The sequence below is a fragment of the Anarhichas minor genome, unplaced genomic scaffold, assembly GCF_050575085.1.
Source record: "Anarhichas minor isolate MPS153535 unplaced genomic scaffold, ASM5057508v1 ptg000026l, whole genome shotgun sequence".
Taxonomy (NCBI): Eukaryota; Metazoa; Chordata; class Actinopteri; order Perciformes; family Anarhichadidae; genus Anarhichas; species Anarhichas minor.
In genome coordinates, this window is record NW_027466472.1 from 16,144,095 (window position 1) to 16,158,289 (window position 14,195).

The window sequence follows — 14,195 nt, forward strand, 5'->3', positions numbered from 1 at the left end:
TCTCCCTCGCTAGCATGTCGAGGGCCTTTCCCTCGCACTGTGTCACTCTCCCCCACACTTGGTTTGTCCTTGCCTTGGCTTTTAGATTAAGCTTTTTGCAACAATAACTTTCTATAAAGTCCATGGATCTGCTGTGGCTGTTCCCAGCAGCACCCTGGAATAGTGATTTAAAAACATTCCTTTTAATTCATTCATGTTAATCTGTGCCACGTTGAATTCCAAACAGCACGGACATAAGTGCTCTGCCAAATTGGAAGGAAGCTGTGTTTGCAGTGAAGGATCAGAGACTAAACCAAGAGCACACAGAGTTGACTGTCACCCACATCTCTATGTTGTCTCCTTTGTCAATTTGCAGTTGCTCCTTGGTCCCACTACTGTTCCAACTTGGCTATAATTGAGCAAACAGACGCAGTGAGATGTTCACATTCCATCGTATGAGTTTTAATGCATGTAGTGTATGTGCAGCATCTGCGGTCAAGCCTGCACAGGAGTGATTGTGTCCTTGCGATTGTTGCGCTAGAGCGAAGGCCACTAGAGGATGTGAGGGAAAGCCGATTAAGAAGCGTCGGCGAGCAACACTGTCGCTCAGCTAAAGGCTTCAGCTGAAAAGCCCTCCAACAAAGACAAAAAATTGTCTTCAGTGCACTGCTTTGCCCCCATGGACCCCTTTCCCCCCCCACACCCACATACATACATACTCACCCTGCTACAACTCGCCCCCCCAGACCACTCTGTCCCTAGAGAACCCAGCGAGCCCAGGCTTTCTTCTGAACTGAAGAGGGATGAAAGTGGTGAGCTAGAGTCCCCAGCTGATTGCTGACATCCTCTGAAACTGACCTTGTTTTCTTTCCTCTTGCCACACTGTCTGCTCATGCTGCTGTAGTCTATAGAATAACTCCTTTACCATCTGGTGTGTGTGTGTGTGTGTGTGTGCGTTTGAATAGATGGGTATTGAGGTGTGAGATGTTGTGTGTTCTTGTTTTGCAGTGCCACTCTCCTGGCCTTTCTGGTTGAGCTGCTCAAGAGCTCTGTGGCCATGCAGGAGCAGATGCTGGGAGGAAAGGGATTTTTGGTCATTGGATACCTGCTAGAGAAGGTATGGTAGAGCCTCCTTTACATATTGCAACTGTTTCCTAACCTCAGTTCTCAGGAACTTGCCATTTTCTAAATTAACTAATTTCAGCTCACCCATACATAAACCATCTTGTTTACACTTTTTCTCTCAGGACATTAAACTAGGCATCCCAATACACATAGTCTGGGAGCAGGCTACTCATCAAAGCATCATGTTTTTTCTCACTTTGAACTGTGATTAGAAAAAATGAATATGTCCAACTCTTCATTTCTGTCTTGAGTGAAATGATGAATGGGAAATGATACACTGATGTGCAGACATGTTTTTCACTGAAAAGCCTATCTGCCTTTGAAACTTCTTTCCCCCTCCCTGCCATCGAGGTGCATTGCATCTTGTCTGCACTCTCCTAGCCTTGTCAACGGTCTGATCTTCCATTGCCTGTAGCAGAGTCCTGAATGTGTCTTTGAACTAAACGGAGCCGGAGGAAGAACAACACAAGACTGCTTCTCTTCCCCTTTCACTCCCTTGGTTTTTTCTCTTTCCACATCAATCTTTATTTACCCATTTTGTGATGCAGATCTAGCAGATTGCCGGCCTCCCCAGAGTTCTGGCTCTTTTAGAGCACTGAGAAATGACTCCACTTTGTCACTCAGTGACTTGCCTGCCTGCTGGCTTTCAGCTGCTGTTAACTAACAGCCAGGCAGAGTCGGCACCTGAGAGCTGCGTTTTATTATTCTTTTCTCGCTTCCTTCCCGCTGCCAGGTTTCACACTTCCACATATCGCACCATCTGTTTGTGATGTGTTTATGCCACACCTTCCCTTCTCCCCGTGCCTTCATTTTTCCCACTCTCCTGCCCTCACCAAGTCCCCACATGGGCAGAGAACAGGTGCCAGACAGGAGCGGTAAGAGTATTCGTCAAAGTAAAATACTCTGCAAAGTCAAGCTTCTACAACTTGCCTGAATTTTGTTTAAACATTTTTTTTACCTCCGCGCTGGTGAAAGCTGTGGCTGGAGGCATTATGTCTTCAGGATATCTGTCCGTCCATCGCCCGTTCTAGTCTTGATATTTTGGGTACGAAATTTCTTCAAATTTACCACAACAGAGACCTTGGACTCAAGGATGAACTGTGACCTCACAAAACAGACATGCTAATTATGACAATTTCACAAGAATGTCTAATAGGATAAACTAAGTAGATTAATATCACCTATGCAAACACATTAACCTCATGCTACAACATGAGTAGATCCATAGACTGCATATATCAGTGGTTCCCAAAGTGGGGGTCGCGACCCCTAGGGGGGGCGCGGTGGTACTACAGGGGGGTCGCGGCTTCATCACCAACCCACACACACAGACGCACACATACACCGGTAAAACAATATAAAATAACCGACGTGACATGCACTGTGTTCCAACCACGCCACCAGAGCGGCTCATGTCACAGACCGACTGTGGCAAAACCAGCGAGAGCGAGAGCGAGCGCGCGCGAGCGAGAGAGCGAGCGCGCGCCCGAGCGAGAGAGCGCGAACGAGCGAGGGAGAGAGAGAGTGAGGGAGCGCGAACGAGAGAGAGACACACAGCGACACAGAGCGAGAAAGATACGGAGCGACAGAGAAAGATAAAGATTGGAGTGGAGAAAGACTAGCCACTACTAGGCCAAAGAGCTATGGGCATACTGTTGCCTTTTGCCACATCCTATTTATATGAAACAGGGTTTTCTGCAGTTGCTGCAATGAAGACCAAATACAGATCAAAGTTGAACATTGAGAATGAACTGAGAGTAGCTATCTCCAACCAGCAACCCCGCTTTGACAAAATCTGTAAAGCAAAGCAAGCCCACACCAGTCACTGATTGATATATATGAATAGGAATATACATAGGAATATGATCACAAAATAATATGGTCCATGTAGACCTGCACACCTTGTTCATAATTGTGTTATTTTATTGTTTGAGAAAACCTGCTGTTCAATGTGAGGAAATACAGTATATGTTGTTTGCACTTTGTTTGAAATTAAGTTAATTGTATTTACAAATTATTTTATATATTTTTTATTTTATATATATTTTATTATTGCTATTTTTTTTCCCAGTTAAACAAACCGAAGAATAAACTGTGAAGTGATATGTACTTATTTTAGAAAGAAATAAAAATATTTTATACAGTTCATGCATTATAATGCAATTCATTAAAAACCAAGAAAAATTTGGGGTCGGGTTGCGGGGGGGGGGGGGGGGGGGTCGTCCAATGTTCCTATATCATCAAAGGGGGTCTTGACAGAAAAACTTTGGGAACCACTGGCATATATGAAGTGAACGTAGTCATCATGATGTCACCCATCGGTTTGTGGATTGCCGTTTTGAAGCCATCTTGGATCACGACCGTGCATGTTGGCTGTTGGCAACCAATGAACAGAAGTTACCATATTTGCAATTCGGAGGAGTGATGTAGAGACGCCGTATACGGCTCTGGTAGCGGCAGCCACCTGTCAATCCCAGTAAGCCCGCCCTAAAGCATACTCCTATTTATGGTCTATTTTACCCATCATTTACTAAATGAACATCATGCTGTATTGAAGACGACTAGCGATTGAGACCATAAAGTCATGTTCACTGAGGTAATTGATCAAGTGAGAAGTAGGGTCATTTTCTTATAGACTTCCATACTTCTTTTTGCAACCAGAGGAGTCGCCCCTTGCTGGCTAGTAGAGAGAATGCAAGTTTTAAGACACTTCCGCATTGTATTCACTCGGCAGAAACAGAGGTTGCCACCTGAGTAGAACACATGAAACCAAGCGATCTCTCAAGGAGGAACTTAATTATTTCAACGGTTGCTTTTTTCGTATTGTATGTTCCAATATGTATGTACCAAAACAAAATGCATGCCACATTTATTTAGCATGCAAAGCAACCCAGGTCAATAGAAACATTTAACAATACATATAGGAAAAACAGCATAACATTTTCATTTTCAAATTTTTCAAATTTGGAAACTGCAAAAAGTTGCTTAAATGGTGAGACCTATCCGGCTTCTTCTACCTGCCATTCAACCCAAAATGACTCACTTTTGTTCCAGAGTTGCACATAATGCTATTTTTGTGTGACACGTAGGTGTTCTCTACAGATGGGTACCGCAAAGAGACGTTTAATGAACAGGTACCGATGGGTGTTGCTCTCCATAATGCAGTCAGTATCAGGAAGGATAAATACACGCTTACAGCAGAATAGGCTTGTCAATGTAATTATTATTATTTAACATGCCTTTTGTGCTTCTCCCTACAGTCATCACGTGAACACATCTCCAGGGCTGTATTGGAGCAATTCCTCTCCTTTGCAAAGTATCTGGACGGTCTGACACACGGGGCACCACTGCTGAAGCAGCTGTGTGACCACATCCTGTTCAATGCTGCCATCTGGATCCACACCCCTGCCAAGGTGAGCTCCTGCAGGTAATGCATGAAGGGACAGGTGACTTTCATGTGCGCTGAAGTGGATGTATATCAGGAGCTTTCAACCACAGAAGGCTGTAGTAATCCTTTTGCGTCGTCATTGCTTCTGTAAAGACGGAAAAATAAAACACAAGCCAGTTTCACACTGGTGTCAGATTCCGCATGGCACCAAGTGTAGGCGATGATAAAACAAAGTAGAGGTAAAATATGATTGCAGATGGATATTTTTCTAAAATTGCAACTCGTATTAATGAGCCCAATGCAAAACTATGTTGACTCAGTTGAGTTATTATGAGAATATTATGCAGTTTTACCCCATGACCGGGCCCAACAGACATCGGCCAAACCATTGCCAAGTGTCTGAAAAGTGGAGTGGAGCGCACAGATATATAAGACATTACATGGTTGCAGAGTTCATCGCTTGCTTCCGTTCTGCTGTCCTCAACCAAGCCAAGTAGTTTTTAAATGTTCCAGACTTGTCGTCCCCCCCCCTCTCCCCCCCCCCCCCACACGCCTTTTAAATAATGACCCATGAAAAAACGGGATGAGGTATATCAAAGGAGCGGAGTTTGTGTGGCAAATATATTTGCTTCAGGAATGCTGCTTATGGGCCAAGCCATGAATAAATAAAAGGAGGAAATAAATACAAAGTGTCTGGAGGCCTGCCTGCGACAGTCCTCCAAAATAGAGCATAGAGAGAGAGAAATAAATGAGAGACACTCTAAGGTAATGAAGTGGGTTAGAACACTTTTAGCTACATCGGCACAGAGAAGTACACTGGCTCTGTCCCTTAGGACATGCCACAAAGTCCCAGTTCCTCTGTCCCTGTCCTCAAGCTGCATGGGGTAAAGAGAGGCAGCTGTGTGAATGATGGCAGCATGCAATATGCATTAATTACATGGGTCCACTGACCTTGACCTAATAGACAAATAAGATTTTGCAAGTGCATTTTACTTTCCCGTTCTCTTGGAAATTAGATTACCAACCGCCTGGTGTACCCTTATCTGAAGTGTTTAATTTCAGTAGACTCAAACCATATCACATAATGCTCATACTGTAACCACGCAGCTGCCTTTCATCATGACTCACATTTGACTCGTTAATGTCCTATGATTTATGACATATGGGAAAAAGCCCTCAGTATTTATAGCTGGAATGGCTGTGGTGGAATTAAGGATTCTTGTCAGGTCTGTTGCTAATTACAGAGGACATGCTAATCATCACTGAACAGAGTGGAGCTGTGCGATTATGAAATTGAGCGATATAGGGTCAGCGGCCATCCCTACCATACACCTGCAAGGATAATAGGCTCAGCTGGTGCAATCCACCGCAGTAAATTGTCATGGTTAGTCTAAAAGGTTTAAGGTTCAGGGGATTAATTACACTGTGCACTTAATAAAATGAATACGTGTATATGTGTGTGTTCCCACTCCAGGTACAGCTCTCTCTGTACACCTACCTTTCTGCTGAGTTCATTGGCACGTCAACCATCTACAACACGATTCGTCGCGTGGGCACAGTGCTTCAGCTCATGCATACGCTAAAGTACTACCACTGGGCCGTCAACCCTGCAGACAGCAGCGGCATCGCGCCCAAGGGTCTTGGTGAGCATATTTATTATTTCGGAAAAGAAATTTCAGCAAGCTAAGTTTATTTGCTTATTTTTTGCTGTGGAATATGATTTGATTTGGGTTGTTTTTAGATAAACTGTAGTCCATCCATCTATTCCAAGTTCTGTGTCTTGGAAAGGAAATCATTGGGAGTGAACCAATCACAACCATTGTGTGCAGTCGCAATCCTGAAATCCAAGTGTCCTGGTGAAATGGCAGCAGCTCCCCCACATTTAAAATGACTCATCTCCACATGGAAGCGCTTGCCTGTCAGCTGTTAGGACCGTGGCCATCACTGGAGATGACACTGAGGCAGACACGCCACATCAATACTGTCATCCCACTAGGATGCTTGGTGTGGGTGTCAGGCCTCTGAAACCTGGGCCAGTAGTAAGACTGGCATCCTCTCTCTGTGAAACAAACATACTTCACATAGCAGGCTGGAAGTGAAAGTGTCCTTGAACGGTCATTTACTTTTTGCTCTCCATTATTCTTTTCTGAAACTATTGCAGTATAGGGGTTGTTTTACAATGCTACGGAGAGCTCAGTTTATGCCGCACCAAGGCCTAATGACATCTACTCCCTGAAGGCTAAAGGTGTTCGAAATTTAGCACATATCTATGATTGTGGGATTGCCTCCACAGGGCTCTCAGCGTGCAGCTAACAGTGCTAACGGCATGAGCAGTGCAAACAACGGCACTAGAGCCAACGGTGTTAACTTGGGGATTATAAGCTATTAACCGCCGTATGAGTTCAGCTAAGAGTGGCAGAAACTAGCCAAAGTGGGGCACGCTCAAATGGAATCCCATGTACTAACATGCACACACGGCCAGACCGGCTTCTACTTGACAACGTTTATGTAATTCTTCTCAGACAGTCAAAGGGTTTTTCTTGACTCCCATCGACATTGTTAGCACCACTAATAATTGTCTTCTATCTCAAGTCAACATCCTATTTATCAACTGCAAGATGAACACAAATTCTCCCCAGCATTTTAGCCTATTTACATGCCCCATCAAGGCACTTGGCCGACATTCTTGATCAGCTAGAGCTGGGAGTGATCGTAACTGATTTCTTACTAATAGTGGTAGTGACTTCTAGACTGAGGTTAGCTGGGATAATATGGGCACATGCATCTGTAAGTTGAGTCAATCCACGGGACCCTTACTCTCATTTTTCCTCATTTTAATTTGTTCCTTGTCGCATCTACCTACGCGGTGCAGTGTCCCTTATCCCTTCTTCTGCTGTGCAAGGAAACGTAAGAAGACTTAATAACCGATGAAAGCTCAACCTATCCAGACCTCATGTTCTAGGACGATGAGCTATATTTAGCTTGGACATCAGAGGAACTCTTCGCTTGACTTTATTTCCATCACGTCCACTATGTTGGACACTCTTGGCAGAGCTTTCACCTCTGCTGAATAATAGATTTTGATGTCGGAATCACTTGTTTGGGAAATCTGTTTCTGTGTAGCCTCAGGCACTGTCGTATCCATGTTCTGCTTTTTATAGGAGCGTCACAAGACAGAGAGTCTGAGATGTCAACAGCGGGTGACGGGGTTAATCAAGACCAGATGTGCGATAGTGTTCTTACCGTGATTCCTGCAATTTGTTCACGCTGTACAGGAGAGTCACACAGTATTAATAAGTGCAAATGTTGACATAATATCAGTGTGCTATGTGGGCCTACCACCTGCAAGGATGGATAGGTGTCTAAGTTATTACAACTTTAAGATGGTTGAAGTGCAGAAGCAAATACAAAAAACAGAACTCAGTGCTCTGTGGTTATGGGATAGCAATATACAGAGCATGTTTTGCTCTTATAAAGAATTACATATTGTAAGAAGGACTAAGAAGAGACTTAATGGAATACACACTAACCAACATCTTGTCATAGTTTTTCAACTACAAAGAGGTGCACATGTACACATATTGGACTCCAGCCATCCACTAGCTATACCCATTCTTATCCTTCCTTCAAGGAGCTTTCTAGTTAAGCCGTACATAAATATCGCCCTCTCAAACACGACTGTAAATACGCTGCTGATTGTTGTTGAAGTCTCTGGAGATTGTGACGTCCTGTGAGAATGGCTGGAATTCAGTGTAAGACGTATCTCAAAATGGATCACCTTCCTGCTGTGGTTGATTTTCAGAGTGGGGTCTGGTTCCACTTATCTGCGCTCGTTTTGGCAGGTCACTTTTTTTCTCGCTGTCCTTCTAAACTGAGAAATGACCAAACAAAGAGGGAGAGAGCCAAGCAGATAATGAAGTGTTCAATTATAGGCACACAGAGAACACATTTAAAATGGAGCTCCTCCAGCTACTCACTCTGTTTCTGGAAGTGCCTCATCCTTTTTTCCCCCCTCAGGTCTTAATAAAGAGTGCTATCAAATTAAAGCTATGTATCATCCATTTATATACACATAATCACTGCAGGCAGTCACAGAAAGATGCCCATTGCTCAACTTCTTCCAGTCTGTGACGCGTGCCCACATGCCAACACATAATCTGTCTCAATCTCGATCCCTCTCCCTTTGTCTTAGTCTCTGCACTGCCTCTGTTAAACTAAATAATGAATAATGAGATGACGTGCAGCAAAGCTGTTGGACAGTAGCGATGTTCAATTCAAGCTGGTTCTGTCTTGTTCCAATTACAAGAGAAATCCCCAGTGACCGACATGTAGGTGCTCCAGATGAATAATCTTATCAAGGCTTGTGGAGGATTTTTGTGTGTGCCTTCATTGTGATTAATTAAACTCGTGTAAGACACAAATGACTGATTACAGGTAACAAGAACGGTTTGGCACAGGCTTGCTCTTCTTTCAACGCTGACTTGCTTCAGATTTACACATCTAGACATCTACACATGCATAATCCACACAGAGATGGGTACAGAAGGCCTGAGAGGCAATAGAGGAAAAAGAAATTCTGCAGATCCAGTCTGATCTAAATTGTTTTCTCTCCTGTGTTTATGATTTAGGAAAAGATCAACTTTTTCTGAGTTGGTCTTTACTCATTGTGAAAACAGGTGGGGAAGTTTGCACACAAGAGGCTGAAGAGCCCCACTACTCAATGTTTTAATTAGGACTAAAACATTCATGTTTTCTTCCAGGTGAGTTTTAATCTCTCCATGCACTCTAAACACAAGGTGTGTGTGTATATATATATATAGTGAGTGTTAGCAAGTTACATTAATTCAAACTCGCCTGGAAGAAAACATGAATGCTGACGATCTATTAAGACCATGGGCTATTGGTACAATTCAGCTATTGGTACAATTCAGCAATAAGAAATGCGCTTGGAAAACGCTTCTTTTTACCTGATAAATCATAAACACAGGGGAGAAAACAATTTAGATCACACATCGAAAATGGATCACCGGAATTCTATTCTCACTTGCCTGTCAGGACTTCCATAGATGAGCACTTTACCCATTAAATCATTATTTATTTTTCCATTCATGTATGCCCTGTGTGTGTGTCTGAAATGTTTGAAGTCATTGCCACTTCAAGTCAAATACTCCAGATGCTCCAACCAGAGCAGTTCAAACAGGCAAAGCATTAGTTACAACTCCAGAAGAATCCTGGAAACCAATTATTGAGGCTGTAATTAACAATACTTGTTGCATTAGAGTTTTTTCAGCCTTTGTTTATTTAAGAGCATTTAGGGATTGAAAACAGTATGACTTGTTTTATATTGAAAGGTTTGCAGGACGCATTCTATTGTGAATGCATGACTTTATTATCATCAGGTATAAGCCGAAATAAGATTCCTGCATTAATCACACGGACATAAATTGTTTTTTCAATAAACTCTCTCTCCTCGTGCCCTTGGGATGCAGGAAGTAAAGCAATATGTGAATGAGAAACAAGAGCTGTGCAGGGCTGCTGAGCATGATTGGTTGTGAATAACTTGGATGCAGTGGCTGCGGTAATAATGTTCTTATCACCCCTTCCATGTCGGGCTCTGTCCCTGCACTGGCTTTTCCTCTCCCTCTATTAATCAGTGTCGGCATGCAGCGGCACTCGCCATCCTCCTGCAACCTCAGGGAGCCTCATCATTGATTACATTGACTGGCTGTTGAAGGAGCAGGATAGTCAGGTGTCTGCTGTCGTTGTATCTGTCGTCATAGCGCTGTCCCCATTTCAAATGAACATGGGTCCAGCCAAGGTGGAGGTTGGAGTTTATCAGGGCTGAGAGGAAGAGGGGAAGACATTGGGCAAGGTGACCAATTTTCCCTGAAAGGCTGTTGCTGTTGTATCCGGCCCAGTTACTGCCATTTAATACCTCTGCAAATGTAAAAGATTTTGTCAGTGTGTTTCTACCTGGCTGCCTGCACAGGATGAATAAGCAATGAATGAATATATGCCAGGTTTTACAGCCAAAAGGGAGCCTTTGTGCTACAGTGAGTGCTGCTAATCTCAAGGGGATTCATGTTCGTATTGTTATAAGTGGTAATATATGCCATATCCTCTATTTTCTGATATGTGTGTGTGACTGAGCTTTGTGTTGTATGGATCTGTCTGTTGCTGCAGCCCATTAGTGTGCTTTATTCAGTGTATTCGCAAACCTTTTTTGGTGAAAAAGAACTTGACATATTGAATAGGATCTTACCGTGTCAAAATGAATCCTTGTGCCAACCAAAGCAATGCAGCAGCAGCTCTGTGATGCGACAGTTAATCAATGCTGGCTGTCATATTCTGTCATTCTTCTATATTTGCACGACAAACATACACCTGCTGACAACATTCGGCCCGTCAGATGTTGAATGAGGTTCATGACCGAGATTGATTGCGATGTGAAGCCTACTTCGGAGTGCCAAAGACACCTTAAGTTGGCAGAGGCATTGTGGGTAGTTTTAATGAGATGTTGGCCAGCGTGATGGGCAGGTGTGACTATGGTGACCTTGGGCTGGCTGCCCGAGCACTATGTTGTGACCAAGGCTACCTGGAAATCTGGAATACACTTTGGATGCAGCATGACTAATAAATAAACTACCGTATTTTCCGCACTATAAGGCGCACTTAAAAGCCTTTAATTTTCTCAAAAAACGACAGTGCGCCTTGTAATCCGGAGCGCCTTATATATGGATCAATTGGTTAATTGGTTGATCTATACTGGTTGTACACGGCGCTCTGTCAAAATGTTTCAGTACGACTGGTAAACTACAAAGCCGCACCGCGGTAAACACCGGTACTGTGCTTACTCCTAGTCCAACACCACTTGTGTGTATAAAGACCCCAAAATGGCACCTTTCAAGAGACACGCTTACGACGCTGAGTTCAAACTCAAGGCTGTCAGCTACGCAGCCGAACATGGGAATAGAGCAGCAGCGAGAGAATTCAACATTAATGAATCAATGGTACGGAAGTGGAGGAAGCAAGAAGATGACCTGTGCCAAGTAAAGAAGACTAAAAAGAGTTTCCGAGGGAACAAAGCGAGATGGCCACAGTTAGAGGACAAACTCGAACAGTTATATTCTATGCGCCTTATAATCCGGTGCGCCCTATATATAAAAACAGTTCTAAAATAGGCCATTCATTGAAGGTGCGCCTTATAATCCGGTGCGCTTTATAGTGCGGAAAATACGGTACTCAAAATGACTTCTCCTTCATGCTATTTATATAACATATATTTTACTATTTGTTGATGTGCAAATTCTTGTGTTTACAAAGTGGAACATTGGCTCCTTGTGCCACACTCCCCGCCTAGGTTGTTGGGAAAACCTTTGATACGCACATTCAAGGTGAATCCAGTAAGTCACTACAAAGCTGATGATGGAGCGAAGAAAACTGAAGATGTCATTGAAGGTGTCACGGTTTTGTCTGCTTTTTAAAAAAAGGGATGACAACACACGGCATCAATGAGATAGATATTCCAAGGCAAACACATCGCAGAGGAACTTGAGATCATGTAAAGAAAACCCAAAATAACATGTCAAGTAAAAATATAGACAAGACTGGTAACAAGACAACTGGAAGATATCTTATTTGGTTCCAATACTTTCTCAGTTTTATGGCTTCTCTCTCTGTCAAACTACAGATGGTCCAAGGCCGACCCAGAAAGAAATAATTTCTCTGCGGGCATTCATGCTTCTCTTCCTCAAGCAACTCATCCTGAAGGTACATCCCACCTGTCTTCATGCCTCGCAGCCCTTCACACGGCTTGATTTTGAGCTGCACAGAGAAAATATGTGTTATCCGTTAAAACATTCTGCCATTCTGCTCCTCAATAAAATCAGTGATATTTATTTATTCATATTTTCTGAAAAGGTACGTGGAAGTAAACCAGTTGTGCTGAATCAATTCAGTTATTTTTCTTTTAAAGTACTTTATCAAGTAAAGATAGAAAATGTGTTGGTTATTCCTGAAGTCATTTGTAGAACTTTCTCTTTAACTGTACCACACAAGAAATACTGTGATGCTTTTTGGCTATTGGCAGACATACATAATGACCCTTCTCCTAATTAATACATCATTTAGTCTTTCATCTGTTTTTCTATTTCCAGGACCGAGGTGTGAAGGAAGATGAGCTGCAGAGCATCCTGAACTATTTGTTAACAATGCATGAGGTACATGAGTGAATTCGTTCAGCGTGTTAGTTGGCCACTTTACTGCACTAAGCCACAAGGTCACATTTTATCTTTCAGCGTTGCCGTTCCGTTCAAGTTTATTTTTGCCAGCATTTAAGCTTACCAGCCAGCTGAACAAATCATTTCAATTAGCAACGTATTTTTCATTGTGCAATGGCGAACCACTGCCCCTGTACAGTTGTAAGGTGTACCAGGGGCCCAGGTGTATTCTACAATTACAGGCGATACAGTTCCCAAGCATATACATCATGTCTTTGCTGCAGTTGCAGTTACAGAGTCTGCACCAAGAACAAAAACTTTAATCTCGTTCTTCACCCGCTTCTATTTCTCTGTCTCTCTTTGTCTTTCTCTCCTGGTTTGTCTGCAGGATGAGAATCTGCATGACGTGTTGCAGCTGGTGGTTGCCCTCATGTCTGAGCATCCAGCCTCCATGATCCCTGCTTTTGACCAGAGAAATGGAATACGGTAAGCCCCTCAGGGGAAGGCACCATTTCTTCGCTGCTCAGGCTCAAAATGAAGAGGTGATTCCACAAAATATACCTAAGCGCCTAAACACTTGTGCTGCTGCCTTGGGCTTACGTGAGCATGAATAATTCATAAGTTCAGTGAGAAAAAAATAGAGAAGCCTATGCATGGAAAAGTAACAATATTATAACATATTGATTTCACAATATGACACGGATGATCAACCTAACCGCATGTGACCCTGTCAAATGTACATGCACACAGTGTAGCACTACTTTTAAGTTCCGAGAAATTCATTGTGGATGGGCTGCTCCTTTCATTAGGACATTCATTTAATGTTGATGCAAATTCACTCTGAAGGAAAGTGGTTGTCAGCTAACCAGTGGAGGGCCTCTTTATCAACTGTGCTATATTTTATTCTGTCAAGACGGTGTGCTGTTGCCAGCTTTGGCTGCTTGTGTCTATTCCAGGGTAATCTACAAGCTCGTGGCCTCTAAGAGTGAAAGCATTCGAGTACAGTCCCTCAAAGTCCTCGGGTACTTCCTCAAGCATTTGGGCCACAAGTAAGTAAACGATTTCAAAAGCTGTGTAGTCGATTGTAATTACACACTATTAAGTGTTTTTAAGAATAGGTGTCTGTTACATGTTTAAGGCTGTTATCTACTCTTGTGTTGTGTAAAGACATTGAGATAGGCTAATCGGTTCGAAACGGAAAAATCACAAGTCAGGATTTACATCCAGAGAGATGATTTATCTGTTCCTGCCACTCTTTTGAAAAAGTGGACAGTTAGAAGAGCCAAACAACTTCTGACTGGCTGCCAGTTTTGCAGATTCGGTTGTGCTTCTTTGTGCAACAACTGAATTCCTGGCGTCGAGCCCTGAAACCATTGCTTCACATAAGAGAATGGTGGATGAGGTCTAAGTTAGTGTCCCACAGAGTGAATAATAAACTACCTTATTTGCTGCATGTTGGAGAGGAGAAAGAGTGTCTACGGATG

General features: G+C 43.1%; 1 protein-coding gene across 4 annotated transcripts in view; it reads left to right on the forward strand.

Annotated features, from left to right (window-relative positions):
* nbeab (neurobeachin b) overlaps nucleotides 1-14,195 on the forward strand; it is a 192,236-nt gene that overhangs the window by 64,004 nt on the left and 114,037 nt on the right. For all 4 annotated transcript variants that reach the window (XM_076100866.1, XM_076100863.1, XM_076100864.1 and 1 more), the window contains exons 11-17: nucleotides 988-1,096; nucleotides 4,365-4,517; nucleotides 5,967-6,135; nucleotides 12,183-12,262; nucleotides 12,649-12,711; nucleotides 13,100-13,197; nucleotides 13,668-13,760. In XM_076100866.1, coding sequence (XP_075956981.1) covers nucleotides 988-1,096; nucleotides 4,365-4,517; nucleotides 5,967-6,135; nucleotides 12,183-12,262; nucleotides 12,649-12,711; nucleotides 13,100-13,197; nucleotides 13,668-13,760 — 765 coding nt within the window. The remainder of the gene's footprint in view (nucleotides 1-987; nucleotides 1,097-4,364; nucleotides 4,518-5,966; nucleotides 6,136-12,182; nucleotides 12,263-12,648; nucleotides 12,712-13,099; nucleotides 13,198-13,667; nucleotides 13,761-14,195) is intronic.